We start from the raw sequence: 22198 nt of genomic DNA on the forward strand, positions 1-22198 counted from the left end.
TCTCTGTCGTTATATGGGAGTACACTTGTAATATCTCTGCAGTAAGGAATGTATGTGTTTGGATAAAGTTTCACATTTTTAATAATTCAGATTGGAAACTAACCCCTAAAGTTCCGTTCATCCAGTATAAAATGCTCCACGACACTTTTCACTTTTAATTGTGAGAATACCATTTTAATCATCCCACAGAGTGGGCTGAATAGTAATTGTGCAATTCTATAGTTACTTTAAAAATAGTATTAAGTTAGAAGTTTGGGTTAGAAAGGTTAGGTTTAGGTTTGAGTGTTGATACTCCAATAAGTGTGGATGTTCCTGGAGCATTTCCCTCCAGACAAACCTGAAAACATGCTTATTATTCAACACCTGAAAAAACTAAGACTTGGGGAAACGTTAAATAAATTCTGCTGCTTCCCCCCTTTTTTACTATAATGTGAGCAAGTTAAAAAAAACAAAAAAACAAACACATACACTACAAAACTTTTTTTTATTCCAGTTTACCAATATTTATGTTAATACCACTTTTATCTCTTCTGAACATTTATACATGTCTTTTCTGATAAACATGTGGTATCTGTACTGGACTGTATTCATATACATAGCATAACATATGCACTAAGTTGTATTTAAGCCGTATTGCAGTACTCTAGATACTCTAGTTGCAGCCTCACCAGTGTCTCCTTTCAGGTTTACAATTCAGGTGAACATAAGTGCATTCAGGCTTAATTAACTTATGTGATTCTGTGAATTTCTTCAGTCAATTGCAATCATTGAGTCTGATTGGGATACTGAGGATGGTATCTTTTTTGCTATGAAGGAGATACTTTTAAACCACACACACACACACACACATTTTTATATATATATATATATATTTATATATATCTTAAGTTTATTTATTATTTAGTCGTATATATGATAAAGCCGTATGATACGATCACATTTACCAATCTTTATATGTAAGGTATCTTGAGTAGACAGACAACATTCTCATCTACTTAACGTGGGCATTAAATTACTTTGTTTCTGCTGCACAATTTTGTAACTTTGTTCCGGATCTTTTGAAGGTTTAAACCATAAATGACAGGATTGAAAACAGGGGGGACGATTAGAAATTCCACTGACAGGAGATCAGTGAAGCCTGTGGCATATCACTTGAACCGTAAATCTGTACATTAAATCAAAAAGTAAGGCAATGAAGTATGGGGTGCCACGTGAAAAAAAAAAAAAAAGCGTTAATATTTTAACATGTATTTTTTTCCCAGATTTAGCTTAAATCTTGTATTTATTGCGTATATATAAATGTAGCGAAAATAAATGTTTTTTTTTAAATGTGTACATTCAAATATAGTTCATAAATCTCATTCACATATAGTTTAAATGCTTGTGAAATATTTATTTTTTTATAATTTTTAAATGCTATTTTTATGTTTAAAAATTGATAACAATCTCTTAACATTAAAATATTTTTTTGAGATCATTTATTACTCTTTCGACATAATATAAATCTGAGTTATAATTTGGATTGCTCTGTAATGCTGTAAATTTGCATATGTTCCCATCATCGAAATAAAACTGATTATGGTAATTAATTTAAATTGACACATATCTCAACCTATGAGTTATATACATGATTCGGTGCAGTTAGATTTCAGGCAAGTTTTTGCTCTAAAATTTGTTACACCTCTTTTAGAGAGTTGGAGAAACATTTTAAGTATTAAGTCACAGAAAATCCTAAGATTATATTGTTAGTGAACAGACAAAATCTGAGTTGTCAAAGAGTAATTATATTTAGATTTAGCTGGCCAGTTAAATATTTTGCTAAATGTTAAATCTATTTAAGAGATTTAAGATTTAGTTAAATATTTGTTGCATTTAAAAGTATGATATATATATTTGTGAACAGCTAAATCTTGATTGTCAAAATATATATTGAAAAACAAAACATATATTTATTTTTAAAATAAAGATTTAACATTTATATGTAAAAAAAATTCTAAATATGTTAAGATTTATAAATTATATCTGAATGTACAAATTTAAAAAATGTATTTATTTATTTTCACAAAATTTATAAATCTGGCGAGGAAAAAAAAATACAAGATTTAAGTTAAATCTGGGGAAAAAAAGACATGTTAAAATATTAACGATTTTTTTTTTTTTTTTTTAATTCAAGAACACATGGCCCTCCCATAATGAAGTAGTTGATCAAACATGTACTTCTTTCTTCACTAGATCCTCCGTACACTCTTGTACAATTAATATACATATTCCAACATATCCATACACACTGTTAACAACAGTCCCAACACAAGATCATTTTACAATTCACCAGATATCACAATATAGTTTTTCAATATGGGCGAGACATTACTTCCAACACATACTGTAAACATCAGTATAGAAAAATACAAGAAAACAGCAGCTAAAATCTATTTCATACCTACAGAAAATAAAAGACAAAGAGATTGACAATTCATTTATAATCTCACTTCGAGGAAATCATTCCTAACACAAAAAAAGCAATACAAAATGACAGATGTGTGCAGTTAAACAATAACAGAATAACCTGACTATCCATTTACCTGACTTTGAAAGCCTTTCTGTGGAGATGCCAGCAGACAGCAGAGCAGGTGTGTAGTGGTGTCAGGCACAGCTTTGCTGGGCTTTATATACTTCTCATTACAGGTTGGTTTATTCTTAGTTACTAATCTCCAGGGAGTCTTTGATACTGTTTTTCTTCCTTGAGGACATTATGATGACATCACCAACCATATCAGCCTTCCTTGTGGACTGTTATTTTGTATAATTATTTTTGAGGCAGGAGACAGATTGTAGTTAAACCAAAAACGGTTAGTCAAAACAATTCCTCCCCCTTGTGCAAAACACACATGGCCTTATTCAGCCAGCCTCCTCCCCCCTTGAACAAGCATCTTGGTTATTCATACCCCTGTTGATGAGCTGAGGTTAAAATCTCCTTTTCAACATCTGCATCATACAATTTAGAAACTTGCTTCTCTGGCTTCTTGTGCTGGCTGTCTTAACGCCGCCTATTAGGATCAAAAATGAAGTAGAAGCGTACACATCTACTCCAATTGAACAACAGTGTTTTAACAAGGTATCCAGTCAAATGTTTGATGTGTGCAACAATTCTTATACCCCAGTTTCTGCATGAGATCATTTAGGCTTATTCACAGCTCCCCCCCTGGAAAAGCATCATGGGTTGTGCCATACCAAACGCCATAGAAAACTTTATAAGACTATACATAAATAGATAAATCAGTTTTACAAATTCAGTATTAGAATGATATTGAAAAATAAAATGGAAAATCCACACGTTGAAATCTAAACCCCTTAAGAGGCAGACCTGATGGGAATCGATACAAACAGGTCCCCAAAGACCACTCAATCTCTATTGTGTCGCCCTAGAGCAAGGACTTGGAGACGCCTAGAGCGCATGTCATGGTACACGCCTGGCTTTCTTCAAACAAGGGATGGATGATTGTGTCTTTATATTTTGTTATGTATGCAGGTTCACATTGGATTATTAGTAAATGAACAAAAAAAATTGAACAATAAATACAGGTTTTTATATATATATATATATACTATATATATAATATATTATATATATATATAGATATTATATCATATATATAGATATAGATATTAAGTATAATAGATATAGATATAGATATTTAAGTACTATACTTATGTAGAGTGCTCCCTATCTATTTCGCGATCTGGCTTGCAAATAGAAACAATCAAAGCATGGAAATAGTGAATTAGTGAATGGTCCTTTTACAGTAAAATATAACATATAATTTACTGGCAATATGTAATAACCGTGAATTAACCAAATAAATAATTGAATCTTGAAAAATAGAAGGAGCAATGTATATGTTTTCCCCTCTTCAATATTTGTGAAAAGCATTAATTGTGGAACTATTGCTTGTTTATTTTCTTTAAAAAAATCTCTTTATTAGTTTAAAAATAACTGCACTGTTTTAAAATAATTAATAATGAGTATTTTTGAAAGAAAATAACCAGAGCAGGTGTTCTCACAATTGCTCCTTTTGAAGCAAAATCACCGCCTTTTATGACCCCGTGCCATGGCGTGGCAACCAGAATGTTTAATGCGGGCATACTCTTTTGGTAAGCCATATAAACTGGAAAGTTGGTGCTGAAAGAATTTGAACTTTTGCAGTGCCTCATTGAGTGACCTTTACTTTCACTCTATAAATTAATCTTCTTTGGTTATTCGGTATGTCAGAAAAGTGTTACCAATGATCGTTGGTGTGTATAAGATTACATAGTATAGTACATAATGATCTTAGTTGTTTGTGTGTGATAATATATATATATATTACCATCATAATAAATATATACTATATACATATATAATTGTTTAAATATACTATTTTATAATAGAATAGAAATGAATTTCAGCATACATATAAAATGGTGTGACTCAGTGAGGGGCCTTATACGGAAAAAAATTAGTATACAGTTTAAAACATGGCGGGATTTTAGTTGGATGATTAAACCAAATTATACGTGGATCGTTCAAATATGGAATATGTACTGTTTTATTTCCCACTATACATCTAACGGTGTATTACTGTTCAGTACCAACCTGGGTATTTAAGTGTATCTAACGAAATTAAATGTAGACAATAGTCACTTCTGTAGTGATATAACGCACTTTTACATTTGTCAAAAATATGCAACTTTTTTATCATACACTACAGAAGAAAAAAGGATATGGCAAGCTGGTTTAGTCAAAACTCAGGCTTTTTAATGCACTTTTATTTTTCAAACACATTTTTATAATACAATACAGAAAGCAGGAATGGAAAGCTGGTGTAGTTTTTTCTTTCTCCAAGCTGCAGTTGTTCATGGAGAGCAGACTTGAAGTAGATCGTCTTCTGCCATTAACGAGTGCATCAGATGCTAGTTCAGTGCAGAGCAGCTCTGGTGTGTTTGTTGCATTTGACACTGTCTCTTCACCTCTGGCTGAATGTCTGCCTTTCTAGACAGACAGACTATGCAGATACAATTTCAAAAGCGATGTGCATATAAATGATTAATAATTTCTACTTCAATTTACACACAATTTATGGTAGAGACAAAATACCTTTCTTTCATTTTTCTTTTTCTTCTGACATACACCAAGAATAACCTTCCAAACATAGGATTTGAACATGTTGTATATATGAGTCTGACAACCTTTTTAAAGGCTGCAGATTTCCATGTGTGGAGAATATTGAAGTGAAAAATAATAACCCTTTTTGATGTCTCTAAGTGATTTATACCTGTCATAAACAATTGAAATCACCAAATGTAAAACTTTTAATACATCACACGCACATTGCACAGTAAATAAGTAAAAATATACTTGTTGCTTAAAAACTATTAACTTAATTAAATGATTTCTGGTCAGCTTCTGATTGAAAAGCATTTCCCTTAATTATGAAAACATGAAGTGTCACCCAATTGCATTATCTTTAGTCTCCTTTGGATAATGAGCATACAAAAATATGATTGGTATAAATGCCTCCAGTGGGGTCCCTGCTTATCTTGATGAAGAAGTCTGTCGAAAGATATCTTGATTGAATGATTCTGCGGATGAGTCAGTGACCATCTTTCTACAGGTATGGGGGTGTAAGTTAAAAGGGATTACAGAACAATCAGTCAAACCAATGCTGACTCTGGTGTCCGTATTCCCTAAGGAATAAGGTAAATGATTGATGCCGACTTTTGATAATGATTATGTCTGAACGTAACCACTGTGTGTAACAGTGGAGGTCACTCTTTAAGCGACTCTACCCAACAGAGGTAGGATCTCGCTTTGCTTAAATACAGTTGGCTGCAAATTTGCTTAAATACAGTGGCTTGCGAAAGTATTGACCCCCCTTGGCATTTTTCCTATTTTGTTGCCTTACAACCTGGAATTAAAATTGATTTTTTGGGGGTTTGTATCATTTGATTTACACAACATGCCTACCACTTTGAAGATGCAAAATATTTTTTATTGTGAAACAAACAAGAAATAAGAAAAAAAAACTGAAAACTTGAGCGTGCATAAGTATTCACCCCCCCAAAAGTCAATACTTTGTAGAGCCACCTTTTGCAGCAATTACAGCTGAAAGTCTCTTGGGGTATGTATCTATAAGCTTGGCACATCTAGCCACTGGGATTTTTGCCCATTCTTCAAGGCAAAACTGCTCCAGCTCCTTCAAGTTGGATGGGTTCCGCTGGTGTACAGCAATCTTTAAGTCATACCACAGATTCTCAATTGGATTGAGGTCTGGGCTTTGACTAGGCCATTCCAAGACATTTAAGTATTTCCCCTTAAACCACTCAAGTGTTGCTTTAGCAGTATGCTTAGGTTCATTGTCCTGCTGGAAGGTGAACCTCCGTCCCAGTCTCAAATCTCTGGAAGACTGGAACAGGTTTCCCTCAAGAATTTCCCTGTATTTAGCACCATCCATCATTCCTTCAATTCTGACCAGATTCCCAGTCCCTGCCGATGAAAAGCATCCCCACAGCATGATGCTGCCACCACCATGCTTCACTGTGGGGATGGTGTTCTCGGGGTGATGAGAGGTGTTGGGTTTGCACCAGACATAGTGTATTCCTTGATGGACAAAAAGCTCAATTTTAGTCTCATCTGATCAGAGTACCTTCTTCCATATGTTTGGGGAGTCTCCCACATGCCTTTTGGCAAACACCAAATGTGTTGGCTTATTTTTTTCTTTAAGCAATGGCTTTTTTCTGGCCACTCTTCTGTAAAGCCCAGCTCTGTGGAGTGTACAGCTTAAAGTGGTCCTATGGACAGATACTCCAATCTCCACTGTGGAGCTTTGCAGCTCCTTCAGGGTTATCTTTGGTCTCTTTGTTGCCTCTCTGATTAATGCCCTCCTTGCCTGGTCCGTGAGTTTTGGTGGGCGGCCCTCTCTTGCCAGGTTTGTTGGCTTTAGGTGCCATATTCTTTCCATTTTTTAATAATGGCTTTAATGGTGCTCCGTGGGATGTTCAAAGTTTTGGATATTTTTTTTATAACCCAACCCTGATCTGTTCTTCCCCACAACTTTGTCCCTGACCTGTTTGGAGAGCTCCTTGGTCTTCATGGTGCGGCTTGCATGCACACAGGTGGAGCGACTTGCTATGAAGGTAAAAAAAAATTCGGATATTGCACGCAGATCTTATTTAGAGGGGCGTGATAGTGAATCCATATATGCAGGGGAGCCGTGCTTGGTGACCCGTTTTGATTAGTTTTAGACAAATGTGTATTCTATTTGTTTCATTCACTACCCCCAATTTGGACCTATTTTGTGCATTTATTGTTAAAATAAAGGGAGCTAGTGCCTGGTTTCATTTGGAATTGTTACTTTTGGACCAATTTGTTTTCCTCTAAATGTTTTAACAACTCTTTTACGGATCTCAGGCAGAATCAGGCAATAAATAATGGGATTCAAAAGAGGAGGAACAATTAGAAGTTCCAGTGATGTGATTGTGCGTACAATGTTTGACACATTCTTAGGGTTTAATCGGCTTTGAACCGTTTCTGATAACACAGTAGCATAAAAGCTGATTAATGATATTAAATGTGGAAGACAGGTTTGCAAAGCTTTCCTGTTGTGTTCTTTGGAGCTGTTATGGCATACTATAAGTATTTTAATGTAAGAGTATACAATAAAAGAAAAGAGTGGAATAAATGAAGCATATACCAAAAATCCATAAATGTTGTTAACAGTTGTGTCTACACAAGATAGCTTCATAACATCCCAGTTGTGACAATACAATTTATTAATCTGGTTTCCACATAAAGGAACTGACAGAGAAAAGATGAGTGCAAATGACACCATAACAACAGGATAGATCCAGGCTGCAAGTAATAACCTGTACAGTTTTGTACATGTCATGACAGTGTTGTATTTTAATGGCAAGTATATTGCTACATACCTGTCATAGGCCATAACTGTTAGAATTGTCATTTCACCCATGATATATGTATACATAACACCTATTTGAGTGTAACAAAATTCATAAGAAATGACTTGGGTGTCTGAAAGAAGATGATACAGAAATGAAGGATAGAAGCTAACAGTTCCTAAGAGGGCATTCATAAATAAATTACAGAGGCAGATGTACATTGGCTCATGGAGGCTTTTCTCTAGTATTATTAGTAAAATAAAACATGAATTAACACTGATTATAAAAAGATACCCAATGAGAGTGATAGCAAAATATACATATTTATTGTTACCCATATCTCCAAATGCTATAAGTGTAAACGATGAAATATGTGATGCGTTTTCCATTGTTAATCCGGGAGATCCCAGTTTTCATTTATACCTAGGAACAAAAAATACAAAGTTAACAGTTATGAAAAATATTTAATTTAGAGCTGAGTAAATGATCAGCATGTATTAGAAATGTATTTTTCTCTATAGTTATATGGGAGTGCACTAGTAATATCTCTGCAGTATTGGATGTATGCGTTTGGATAATCTTTCACATTTTTAATAATTCAGATTGGAAACTAACCCCTAAAGGTCCGTTCATCCAGCATAAAATGCTCAACGAGACTTTTCACTTTTAATTGTGAGAATACCATTTTATTCATCCCACCGAGGGGGCTGAATAGTAATTGTGCAATTTTATAGTTACTTTAAAAATAGTATTAAGTTAGAAGTTTGGGGTAGAAAGGTTAGGTTTAGGTTTGAGTGTTGATACTCCAGTAAGTGTGGATGTTCCTGGAGCATTTCCCTCCAGACAAACCGAAAACATGCTTATTATTCAACTCATGAAAACTAGACTTGGGAAAAGTAAATAAATTCTGATCTCCCCCCTTTATACTATAAGTGAGCAGTTAAAAAAAACAAAAAACAAACACATACACTTTTTTTATTCCATTTTAAGAACATGTACAGTTAATACCTACTTTTATTTTTTCTCTGATGACACATTTATACATTGAATACATGAAAACATGTATCTGTACTGTACTGTATTTATATACATAGCATAACATATGCACTAAGTTGTATTTAAGCCGTATTGCAGTACTCTAGGTACTCTAGGTGCATCCTCACCAGTGCCTCCTTTCAGGTTTACAATTCAGTTGAAAAAGTGCATCAGGCTTATTTAAATCATGTGATTCTGTGAATTTCTTCAGTCAATTGCAAATGAGATAACCCTGTGAGATCACGTACCTTTGGAAACTACTGATTTTTTTATTTTTTATTTTGCTTTGCAATATTGTGCCATGTAATTATATATATATATATATATTTGCTTTGCAATATATATATTATATATATATATATATATATTATTATATATATATATATATATATATAAAGAATAAACAAATGTAAGATGATAGTAGCAACTACATCTGGAATCTATTAAGTGTTAATTACTTTGTTTTTTTCCCACAGATTTAACTTAAATCTTGTATTTTTTGCAGGGGGGACAGATTTATAAATGTTGTGATCAAATATTTTTATATTTTTATATAAATGTGTACATTCAAATATAGTTTATAAATCTTAAAATATTGAGCAACTTTTCAACATTTAAATTCTAAATCTTTATTTTAAAAACAAATATGTATTTCGTCATTAAATATTTATTTTGAGAATCAAGATTTAGCTCTTCACAAATAAATCTGACAAATTTGATTGACTCTTGTAATGCTGAAATTTGCATATTTCCCGATTAGCATTAGAAGAGCCAATCAAATCACAAAATATTCAGCTAAATGTTAAATCTAGTTAAGAGATTTAACATGTAGTTAAATATTTAGCTAAATGTAAATTTTTTTTATTTGCGAACAGAGATTTAACATTTAGTTAAATATTTAAGTTCACAAAATCCAGATTTATTTATGAATATCTAAATCTTGATTGTCAAACTATATATTGATAACAAAACATATATTTATTTTTAAAGTAAAGATTTAGTATTTAAAAGTTGAAAGTTGCTAATTATTTTAAGATTTACAAATTATATTTGAATGTACACATTTAAAAATGTATTTATTTATTTTCACAACATTTATATATCTGGTGAAAAAAATACAAGATTTAAGTTAAATCTGGGGAAAAAAAGACATTTTAAAATATTAACGATTTTTTAAAAAAAAAATTTTTTTTTTACACATGGCCCCCCATAATGAAGTAGTTGATCAAACATGTACTTCTATCTTCACTAGATCCTCCGTACACTCTTGTACAATTAATATACATATTCTAACATATCCATACACACTGTTAACAATAGTCCCTACACAAGATCATTTTACAATTGACCAGATATCACAATATAGTTTTTCAATATGGGCGAGACATTACTTCCAACACATACTGTAAACATCAGTATAGAAAAATACAAGAAAACAGCAGTTAAAATCTATTTCATACCTACAGAAAATAAAAGACAAAGGGATTGACAATTCATTTATAATCTCATTTTGAGGAAATCATTCCTAACACAAAAAAAGCAATACAAAATGACAGATGTGTGCAATTAAACAATAACAGAATAACCTGACTATCCATTTACCTGACTTTGAAGACCTTTCTGTGGAGATGCCAGCAGACAGCAGAGCAGGTGTGTAGTGGTGTCAGGCACAGCTTTGCTGGGCTTTATATACTTCTCATTACAGGTTGGTTTATTCTTAGTTACTAATATCCAGGGAGGCTTTGATACTGTTTTTCTTCCTTGAGGACATTATGATGACATCACCAACAATATCAGCCTTCCTTGTGGACTGTTATTTTGTATAATTATTTTTGAGGCAGGAGACAGATTGTAGTTACACCAAAAATGGTTAGTCAAAACAATTCCTCCCCCTTGCGCAAAACACACATGGCCTTATTCAGCCTCTTCCCCCCTTGAACAAGCATCTGGGTTGTTCATACCCCTATTGATGAGCTGAGGTTAAAATCATCTTTTCAACACCTGCATAGTGGTAAAGACGCATGCTTTTGGTGTGCTGGCTCTGTCAGTACTCAGGATCAAGGTGATTACTCATTACTTGAACAATGGTTTTAAACAAGGGATCAGTTTAAAATGCTGTTGTATATTTTTACTTGTTTATTGTGCAATCTATGTGTAGAGTTTACATCTGGAGCTCTCAATTTATTGCAATGGGGCAGGTTCTTAATGTGTCCAGTTCTGATGAGATCATTTAGAGCAGAAATATAACAAATAGAAAACTTTATAAGACTATACATAAATAGATAAATCACTTTTACAAATCCAGTATTAGAATGATATTGAAAAATAAAATGGAAAATCCACACGTTGAAATCCAAACCCCTTAAGAGGCAGAACTGATGGAAATCAATGTGTATCATTATTACAAAGACGGGGAGACGCCTAGAGAGCATGTCACTTTCTTCAAACAAATGATTGTATCTTTATTTTTTGTTATGTATGCAAGTTCACATTGGATTATTGATTTATTGATTTTGTTAATGAACAATATATATATATATATATATATATATATATATATATATATATATATATATATATATATATATATATATATATATATATATATATATATATATAATAAATACAATAAAAATACTATATTTATGTACAGTGCTCCCTATTTATTTCACTATGTGACTTGCATATAGAAAAAAATCAAGGGCCAGGGTTCTTGACCACAAAGTAGACTTACTGTCTTCAAAGCAGTGCCACCAATACCAGTGGACTCAACCTTACTTACCTTTGGGATAGATGTGGAAAAGATCTACTGCCTCTATAAATATTGATTTTGTCCTACAGATTCATTTTCAGCCCTATCTAGTAAATGTCCTATCTTATGTGTGTATAATACATTAGTTTCTGAAACTGTGTATGATTTTGTTTTTTACAAAAAATAAGTTGTTCAGTCTACCATTACTGTGCAGCCCCTGTTGATTTGTAGAATCAGTGCCAGGGAGACAACACGTAATGCCTCCGTCTATAGGAGATATATATATATATATATATATATATATATATATATATATATATATATATATATATATATATATATATATATATATATATATACAGAGTGGAAGCGACAGCGTGGGAGAAGTACAGGCGTGGAAAAGTTCAGAGCAGTTTAGAAGCAATAAGGAGAAATTACATCTTTAATTGCTTTAATCAGAAAACACAGGACATTGGGGAAACACTGCAGCTCAAAGTCAAACAGCTGTGTGTGTTTTTCTGATAACAAACAAGCTGAAACTCGGAGCAGCTGATTCAAATTCAGCGCCGTTCTGAGACAGGGGAGAGGAGAGGAGCCAACAGCACAGCAGAACAACGCAGCTATAAACGAGACGTGTCTTCCCAGCGACAGCGAGTGGTAGTGGCATTGTGGGAGAAGTACAGGCGTGGAAAAGTGCAGAGCAGTTTAGAAGCAGTTTGAAATCAGGTTGACGGCTGCAGAAGAAACTAAACTTCAAAAAATAAAATAAAAAAACTATCAACATGGTCTTCAAGCCAGTAATCTGTGACACCTGCATGATGTGGGAAATCCGAGAAAACCCTGCAGAGCTAAACCAAGTGTGTGTAAAGTGCCGCGCGATCCAGGACTTGCATAAACTAGTAACTATGCTAGAAATGAAGCTGGAAGAAATGAGACAGCAACAGGATCTTGAGGAGCTGGCACACCCACAATTCATGGAAGTCTGCACCACCCCTAACAGAATGAAAGCCACCAGGGAGATAGAAAGTCAGAACAGCTGGGTTCAGGTAGGCAGAAGCAGGGAAAAAAAGAAACTTCGTCAAACACAACCACCAGAAATCAAAACAACCAACAAATTTGAGTCACTTCAAAATTTTGCTGAGCAAAACCAACAACAAGAGAACGAAAGCAACAACATCCAGGACCCTATTGACAGTGGTGACCAGACAGAAAAAAGAAGGGAGGTCATGATTGTTGGGGACTCCATATTGAGAAACACAGCAAGTTCAATTCGCAGTTTGGACCCCCTCACTACAACAGTGTGCTGCCTTCTGGGAGCCTCTGTCAAGCACATCACTGAGAACGTGGACAGGCTCCTAGAACGAACAGGAGATGACGCGGTGGTAGTCGTCCACATCGGTACAAACAACATTGGAAGAGACAGACCAAAATCCCTGCAAAACAAATTCAGAGAGCTAGGAAGGAAATTAAAAGAGAAGACCAAAACTGTGATATTTTCTGGTATACTACCGGCACCTTGCAAAGGACCATATGTACAGCTGGAAATAATTAATCTAAACGCATGGCTGAAGACATGGTGCACACGGGAAGGCTTCACCTATCTTGATCATTGGACCACATTCTACAACGAGGAATATCTGTATAGATGGGACAGACTGCACTTAAATAAAAAGGGAACCAGTCTACTTGGAGAAAGGATCCTCGAGCAGGTTCAGAAGCATTTAAACTAGAAAGGAAAGGGGGAGAAATCAACAAAAAAACAAGAGGGAGACCGCATCAAAACAAGGACAACTCAGGTAAGACGACCATTAAATGTATTTCTCTAAATGCTAGAAGTATCAGAAACAAAATTTTAGAACTTGAAGCTACTGCACTAACAAGTAACTATGATGTGATAGGTGTTACAGAAACTTGGTTGTCTGAGAATGATGGGGACGAATATAATATTTGTGGGTATACACTGTATAGGAAAGACAGGCAGGACAGAAGAGGAGGAGGGGTAGCACTATACATAAGAAACAGTCTTGAAGCCCAGGTGTTAAACCTGGACAAAGATAATAAAGCCGAATCAATATGGGTCAGAATAACGGACACAAATTCAAAGGGCATAATAATAGGAGAATCCTATAGACCGTCAGATTCAGACAGTGAGCAAAATAATCTGTTATACAATGACATTAGAAATGCATGTAGCAAAGGAGAAACAATACTAATGGGGGATTTCAACTTCCCCCATATAAAATGGGAAAACCCAGTGGGGAGCATGACAGATGAAATTGAAATGGTGGAAATGACAAATGACTGCTTCCTAACACAATTTGTCAAGGCACCGACTAAAGGGGAGGCATGCCTTGATTTAGTTTTTTCAAATAATGAAGACAGAATAACTAAAACAGGGTTCAGAGAACCACTAGCAAACTCAGACCACAACATGGTCTCATTTGAAGTGCTCTTTAAAACCCCAAAAGTAATGACTAAAGCTAAGGTTTACAATTTTAGAAAAGCAAACTATGAAGTATGAAACAGAGACTAACAGAAGTAGATTGGAGTAAAATAGAGAAAACATCCACAGAAAAAGGATGGCTGTTCTTCAAAAATGTAGTACTAGAGGCGCAAAACAATTACATCCCTAATCTAGACAAATCTAAATGTAAAACTAAATTGCCAAAATGTTTTAATAGATCAATTAAAAAAAAATATTCAGTGAAAAAAAGCACTTTACAGAGCGTTAAAAAGGGACCAAAAAGAAAGTACACAGAAAGAGTACACCGAACTGCAAACACAAGTCAAAAAGGAAGTTAGAAAGGCCAATTCCAAAATGTTTTTCCAATATTACAACCAACAGCAAGAGAACATTCAAAGAGGAGGTTAAATGTCTACGAGATACAAATGGCAAAATCGTAGATGAAGAAAAGAAAAGAGCAAATATATTAAATGATTACTTTTCACAAGTTTTTACAAAGGACAACATGGACAACATGCCCCACATGTCATCCAGTTCCTATCCAGTTTTAAATAACTTTAGCATACCTGAGGTAGAAGTGTTAAAGGGACTAGGAGCTCTTAAAATCAACAAATCCCCTGGGCCAAATGAGATCCTCCCAATAGTACTCAAAGAAATGAAAGAAGTTATTTACAAACCGCTAACCAAGATCATGCAGAAGTCTCTTGACACAGAGGTGGTACTGACAGACTGGAAAATTGCAAACGTAATACCGATCCACAAAAAGGGAAACAAAACTGAACCAGGTAACTACAGACGAGTAAGCCTGACTTCTATTATATGCAAACTTATGGAAACTATAATAAGATCCAAAATGGAAAATTACCTATATGGTAACAGGATCCTGGGAGACAGTCAACATGGTTTTAGAAAAGGGAGATCGTGTCTAACTAACTTGCTTCATTTTTTTGAGGATGCAACATCAATAATGGATAATTGCAAAGCATATGTTTATGGTTTATTTAGATTTCCAGAAAGCTTTTGACAAAGTCCCGCACAAAAGATTAATTCTCAAACTGAACGCAGTAGGGATTAAAGGAAACACATGTACATGGATTAGGGAGTGGTTAACATGTAGAAAACAGAAAGTACTGATTAGAGGAGAAACCTCAGAATGGAGTGTGGTAACCAGTGGAGTACCACAGGGATCAGTATTAGGTCCTCTGCTATTCCTAATCTACATTAATGATTTAGATTCTGGTATAGTCAGCAAACTTGTTAAATTTGCAGATGACACAAAAATAGGAGGAGTGGCAAACACTGTTGCAGCAGCAAAGGTCATTCAAAATGATCTGGACAAGATTCAGAACTGGGCAGAAAAGTGTAAGGTACTGCATGCAGGCAATAAAAATGTACATTATAAATATCATATGGGAGATACTGAAATTGGAGAAGGAATCTATGAAAAAGACCTAGGAGTTTTTATTGACTCAGAAATGTCTTCATCTAGACAATGGAAGCTATAAAAAAGGCCAACAAGATGCTCGGATACATTGTGAAAAGTGTTGAATTTAAATCAAGGGAAGTAATGTTAAAATTGTACAATGCATTAGTAAGACCTCATCTTGAATATTGTGTTCAGTTCTGGTCACCTCGCTATAAAAAAGATATTGCTGCTCTAGAAAGAGTGCAAAGAAGAGCGACCAGAATTATTCTGGGTTTAAAAGGCATGTCATATGCAGACAGGCTAAAAGAATTGAATCTGTTAAGTTTTGAACAAAGTAGAATACACAGCGACCTAAATCAATTCAAATTTCTAAAAAGTATTGACAATGTCGACCCAAGGGACTTTTTCGACCTGAAAAAAGAAACAAGGACCAGGGGTCACAAATGGAGATTAGACAAAGGGGCATTCAGAATGGAAAATAGAAGGCACTTCTTTACACAAAGAATCGTGAGGGTCTGGAATCAACTCCCCAGTAATGTTGTTGAAGCTGACACACTGGGATCCTTCAAGAAGCTGCTGATGAGATTCTGGGATCAATAAGCTACTAACAACCAAATGAGCAAGATGGGCCGAATGGCCTCCTCTTGTTTGTAAGCTTTCTTATGTTCTTATGTTCTTATAGGTCCTATATATATATATATATATATATATATATATATATATATATATATATATATATATATATATATATAAACCATTTATTACATTTAAAAAAATAAACAACTATATTTATGTATCATGCTCCCTATTTATTTCGCTATCTGGCTTGCAAATAGAAAAAAATCTAAGCATTGAAACAGTGAATTAGTGAATGGTCCTTATACAGTAAAATATATCATATAATTCACTGGCAATATGGACTAACCATGAATTAAACAAATTAATAATTGAATCTTGAAAAATTGAGGAAGCAATGTATATGTTTTCTCCTCTTCAACATTTGTGAAAAGCATTCATTGTATAACTCCTACTCGTTTATTTTCTTCAAAAAAATCTCTTTATTAGTTTAAAACATGACTATGAAAACAAACCTGTCATGTTTTAAACTAATAAAGAGATTTTTTCACTATATATAATTAACTTATACTGGTCAGCACATCGTTAATGTCGAACATTGAAGTGTATAAATGATCTTTTTTGTGTGTATATATATATGAATACCATTTATTAAATTAAACATTTATGTATCATGCTCCCTGTTTATTTCACTATGTCACTTGCAAATAGAAAGAATCAAAACATTAAAACAGTGAATTAGTGAATGGCCCTTATACAGTAAAATCAAGTATATTTACAGTTTACTGGCAACATGGACTAACTGTGAATTAACCAAATTAGTGGATTTTTTCATCTAGAAAAATAGATGAAGCACTGTATGTGTTTTCCCCTCTAATAAGACAGTAAATACTGTTCAGAGGATCGAATTAGGTTTTAATATCTAACAAAAAAAAATACGTAGTCTTCTTTTTAATGCACTTTTATTTCTCAAACACATTTTTACAGTACAATACAGAAAACAGGAATGGAAAGCTGGTGTAGTTTTCTCTTTCTCCAAGCTGTAGTTGTTCATGCAGAGCAGACTTGAAGTAGATCGTCTTCTGCTGATAAACAAGTGCAACAGATGCTAGTTCAGTGCAGAGCAGCTCTGGTGTGTTTGATGCATTTGACACTGTCTCTTCACCTCTGGCTGAACGTCTGCCTTTCTAGACAGACACACTATGCAGATGCAATTTCAAAAGCAATGTGCACATGAAAGAATAATAATTCATTTTTCAATTTAAACACAATTTATGATGGAGACAAAATACCTTTCTTTTAATTTTCTTTTTCTTCTCACACACCAAGAATAACGTTCCAAACATAGGATTTGAACATGTTATATCGGTGAGTCTGACAACCTTTTTAAAGGCTGTAGATTTCCATGTGTGGAGAGTATTGAAGTGAAAAATAATAACCATTTTTGATGTCTCTTGAAGTGATTTATACCTGTCATAAACAATTGAAATCACCAAATGTAAAACTTTTAATACATGACATGCACATTGCACAGTAAATGAGTAAAAATACACTAGTTGCTTAAAAACTATTAACTTAACTAAATTATTTCTGGTCAGCTTCTGAATGAAAAGCATTTCCCTTAATTATGAAACCATGAAGTGATACCCAGTTTCATTTTCTTTAATCTCCTTTGGGTAATGAACATACAAAAATATGATTGGTATAAATGCCTCCAGTAGGTTCTCTGCTTATCTTGAGGAAGAAGTGTGTCGAAAGATACTACGGCATGCTATCTTTTAATCAATTAAGGTAAAAGGAGTTCACCCATGCTGAGTTCTTGTCTTATTCCCTCTATATGTAAATGGTTGTGCTCATTTGCATTGATATGCCAACGTCACCACTATGTAACCCTGAGCGCACTTTAAAGCAGAGTGCAGGATCAGCTTTGCTTAAATATACAGCAGCATCATGCCATATAGCATACGTTTGCATAGTCAGAGTTTTTTATTGTTAAAATAAATGGAGCTAGTGCCTGGTTGCATTTGGAATTGTTATTTTTGGACCAATTTGTTTTCCTCTAAATGTTTTAACAACTCTTTTACGGATCTCAGGCAGAATCAGGCAATAAATAATGGGATTCAAAAGAGGAGGGACAATTAGAAGTTCCAGTGATGTGATTGTGCGTACAATGTTTGACACATTCTTAGGGTTTAATCGGCTTTGAATCGTTTCTGATAACACAGTAGCATAAAAGCTGATTAATGAAATTAAATGTGGAAGACAGGTTTGCAAAGCTTTCCTGTTGTGTTCTTTGGCGCTTTTATGGCATACTATAAGTATTTTAATGTAAGAGTATACAATAAAAGAAAAGAGTGGAATAAATGAAGCATATACCAAAAATCCATAAATATTGTTAACAGTCGTGTCTACACAAGATAGCTTCATAACATCCCAGTTGTAACAATACAATTTATTAATCTGGTTTCCACACAAAGGAACTGACACTGAAAAGATGAGTGCAAAAGACACCATAACAACAGGATAGATCCAGGCAGCAAGTAATAATTTGTACAGTTTTGTACATGTCATGACAGTGTTGTATTTTAATGGCAAGTATATTGCTACATACCTGTCATAGGACATAACTGTTAGAATTGTCATTTCACCCATGATATATGTATACATAACATACATTTGAGTGTAACAAAATTCGTAAGAAATGACTTGGGTGTCTGAAAGAAGATGATACAGAAATGAAGGATAGAAGCTAGCACTTCCTAAGAGGGCATTCATAAATAAATTACAGAGACAGATGTACATTGGCTGATGGAGGCTTTTCTGTAGTATTATTAATAAAATAAAACATGAATTAACACTGACTATAAAAAGATACCCTATTAGAGTGATAGCAAAATATATATATTTGTTGTTACCCATATCTCCAAATGCTGTAAGTGTAAACGATGAAACATGGGATGTGTTTTCCATTGTTAATCCGGGAGATCCCAGTTTTCATTTATACCTAGGAACACATAATATAAAGTTAATAGTTATGAAAAATATTTAATTTAGAGCTGAGTAAATGATCAGCATGTATTAGAAATGTATTTTTCTATATAGTTATATTGGAGTTCACTTGTAATATCTCTGCAGTATTGAATGTATGTGTTTGGATAATGTTTCACATTTGTAATAATTCAGATTGGAAACTAACCCCTAAAGGTCCGTTCATCCAGCATAAAATGCCTCACGAGACTTTTCACTTTTAATTGTGAGAATAACATTTTAATCATCCCACCGAGGGGGCTGAATAGTAATTGTGCAATTCTATAGTTACTTTAAAAATAGTATTAAGTTAGAAGTTTGGGTTAGAAAGGTTAGGTTTAGGTTTGAGTGTTGATACTCTAATAAGTGTGGATGTTCCTGGAGCATTTCCCTCGAGATAAACCAGAAAACATCCTTATTATTCAACACATGAAAACTAGACTTGGGAAACGGAAGTAAATACTGAGCTCCCCTTTTATACCATAAGTGAGCAATTAAAAAAAATAAAAATAAACACATAACACATGTTTTTTTTACTCCATTTTAACAATATATTCAGTTAATACCTATGTTTTTCTCTAATGGCACATTTATACAACGAATACATGTATACTGTACTATAATGTATTTATATACATAACTAACATGTGCAATAAATTATATTTAAGTCGTATTGCAATACTGTAGATACTCTAGGTGCAGCCTGACCGGTGCCTCCTTTCAGGTTTACAATTCAGGTGAAAAAGTGCATCAGGCTTAATTAACTTACGTGACTCATTGAATTTCTTCAGTCTGTTGCAGATGAGATAACCTTGTATGAGCACGTATTTTAGGAAACTACTCAGTTTTCTTTCTATTTTGCTTTGCAATTAAATGTGTCAAAAAAATGTAAATATATATATATATATATATATATATATATATATATATATATATATATATATATATATATATATATAATATATATACACACACACACACACACACACACACACACACACACACACACACACAGTATATAATACATTATTATTATTATTATGTATATAAAACAATATAACGCTTTGATGTCTTACAAATGTAAGACGATAGTAGCAACTACATTTGGAATCTATTAGTGTGAATTACTTTGTTTCTGCTGCACATTCTTGTGACTTTGTTCCGGATCTTTTGAAGGTTTAAACCATAAATGACAGGATTGAAAACAGGGGGGACAATTAGAAATTCCACTGACAGGAGATTGTGTAAAGCCTGTGGCATATCACTTGAACCGTAAATCTGTACATGAAATCAAAAAGCACAGCAATGAAGTATAGAGTGCCACGTGAAAAAAAAAAAAAGTTAATATTTTAATACGTATTTTTTTCCAGATTTACCTTAAATCATGTATTTTTTGCAGATTTATAAATGATGTGAAAATAAATAAATATTTTCTAAAACTGTACATTCAAATATAGTTTATAAATCTTAAAATATTTAGCAACTTTTCAACATTTAAATGCTAAATTTTTATTTTAATAACAAATATATATTTTGTCATTAAATATTTTTGAGAATCACGGTTTACCTCTTCACAAACAAATCTGAGAAATTTGATTGCTCTTGTAATGCTGAAATTTGCATATTTTCCGATTAGCATTAAAAGAGCCAATCAAATCACGTTAAATATTCAGCTAAATATTAAATCTAGTTAAGAGCTTTAATATCTAGTTAAATATTTAGCTAAATGTAAAACATGTTAAATTTAGTTAAATATTTAAGTTCATCAAAATCCAGATTTATTTGCGAACAGCTAAATCTTGATTAGAATATATATATATTGAATAACTATATATATTTATATATATATATATATATTATATAAAAAGCATATATTTATAAAGAAAAGATTTATATTTATATCTGAATGTACACATTTATATATTGGTTTTTCAAAAAAATACAAGAATTAAGTTGAATCTGGGAAAAAAGACATTTTAAAATATTAACAATTTTAATTTTTTTTTTTACACATGGCCCCCCATAATGAAGTAGTTGATCAAACATGTACTTCTATCTTCACTAGATCCTCCGTACACTCTTGTACAATTAATATACATATTCTAACATATCCATACACACTGTTAACAATAGTCCCTACACAAGATCATTTTAAAATTGACCAGATATCACAATATAGTTTTTCTATGTGGGCGCGACATTATTACCAACACATAGAAAAATACAAGAAAACAGCAACTAAAATCTATTTCATACCTACAGAAAATAAAAAACAAAGGGATTGATAATTCATTTATAATCTCACTTTGAGGAAATCATTCCTAACACAAAAAAAGCAATACAAAATGACAGATGTGTGCAGTTAAACAATAACAGAATAACCTGACTATCCATTTACCTGACTTTGAAGACCTTTCTGTGGAGATGCCAGCAGACAGCAGAGCAGGTGTGTAGTGGCGTCAGGCACAGCTTTGCTGGGCTTTATATACTTCTCATTACAGGTTGGTTTATTCTTAGTTACTAATATCCAGGGAGTCTTTGATAATGTTTTTCTTCCTTGAGGACATTATGATGACATCACCAACCATATCAGCCTTCCTTGTGGACTGTTATTTTGTATAATTATTTTTGAGGCAGGAGACAGATTGTACTTAAACCAAAAATGGTTAGTCAAAACAATTCCTCCCCCTTGTGAAAAACACACATGGCCTTATTCAGCCTCCTCCCCCCTTGAACAAGCATCTGGGTTGATGAGCTGAGGTTAAAATCTCCTTTTCAACACCTGCATAGTGGTAAAGACGCTTGCTTTTGGTGTGCTGGCTCTCTCAGTACTCAGGATCAAGGTGATTACACATTACTTGAACAATGGTTTTAAACAAGGGATCAGTTTAAAATGCTGTTGTGTATTTTTACTTCTTTATTGTGCAATCTATGTGTAGAGTACTAGTGAGGTTTACATCTGGAGCTTTCATTTTATTGCAAT

General features: G+C 33.4%; 2 protein-coding genes across 2 annotated transcripts; both read right to left on the reverse strand.

Annotated features, from left to right (window-relative positions):
- Positions 1–1007: 1007 nt before the first annotated feature.
- On the reverse strand, positions 1008–8324 carry LOC121321231 (olfactory receptor 10J5-like). The gene is made up of 2 exons (XM_041260129.1): positions 7439–8324; positions 1008–1138 (listed from the first exon to the last, which is right to left on the reverse strand). The coding sequence occupies exons 1-2, from the start codon at positions 8322–8324 to the stop codon at positions 1008–1010; spliced, it is 1017 nt and encodes a 338-aa protein (XP_041116063.1).
- A 9871-nt stretch (positions 8325–18195) lies between these two features.
- Positions 18196–18840, reverse strand: LOC121321232 (olfactory receptor 51E1-like). Its single transcript, XM_041260130.1, has one exon. It carries the CDS (start codon positions 18838–18840, stop codon positions 18196–18198), a length of 645 nt encoding a protein of 214 aa, XP_041116064.1.
- Between the last annotated feature and the right edge of the window lie 3358 nt (positions 18841–22198).

This window comes from Polyodon spathula, chromosome 9 (assembly GCF_017654505.1).
Source record: "Polyodon spathula isolate WHYD16114869_AA chromosome 9, ASM1765450v1, whole genome shotgun sequence".
NCBI classification, from domain to species: domain Eukaryota; kingdom Metazoa; phylum Chordata; class Actinopteri; order Acipenseriformes; family Polyodontidae; genus Polyodon; species Polyodon spathula.

Excerpts from the sequence above, each read along its gene's own strand:
- LOC121321231 (XM_041260129.1), bottom strand. The coding sequence starts at position 8,324 with ATGGAAAACGCATCACATATTTCATCGTTTACACTTATAGCATTTGGA. Across the intron at positions 1,139-7,438 it reads CCTGATTCTGCCTGAGATCC|GCTTCACTGATCTCCTGTCA; the intron begins GTAAAAGAGTTG and ends GATATGCCACAG.
- LOC121321232 (XM_041260130.1), bottom strand. The coding sequence starts at position 18,840 with ATGGGTGAAATGACAATTCTAACAGTTATGTCCTATGACAGGTATGTA.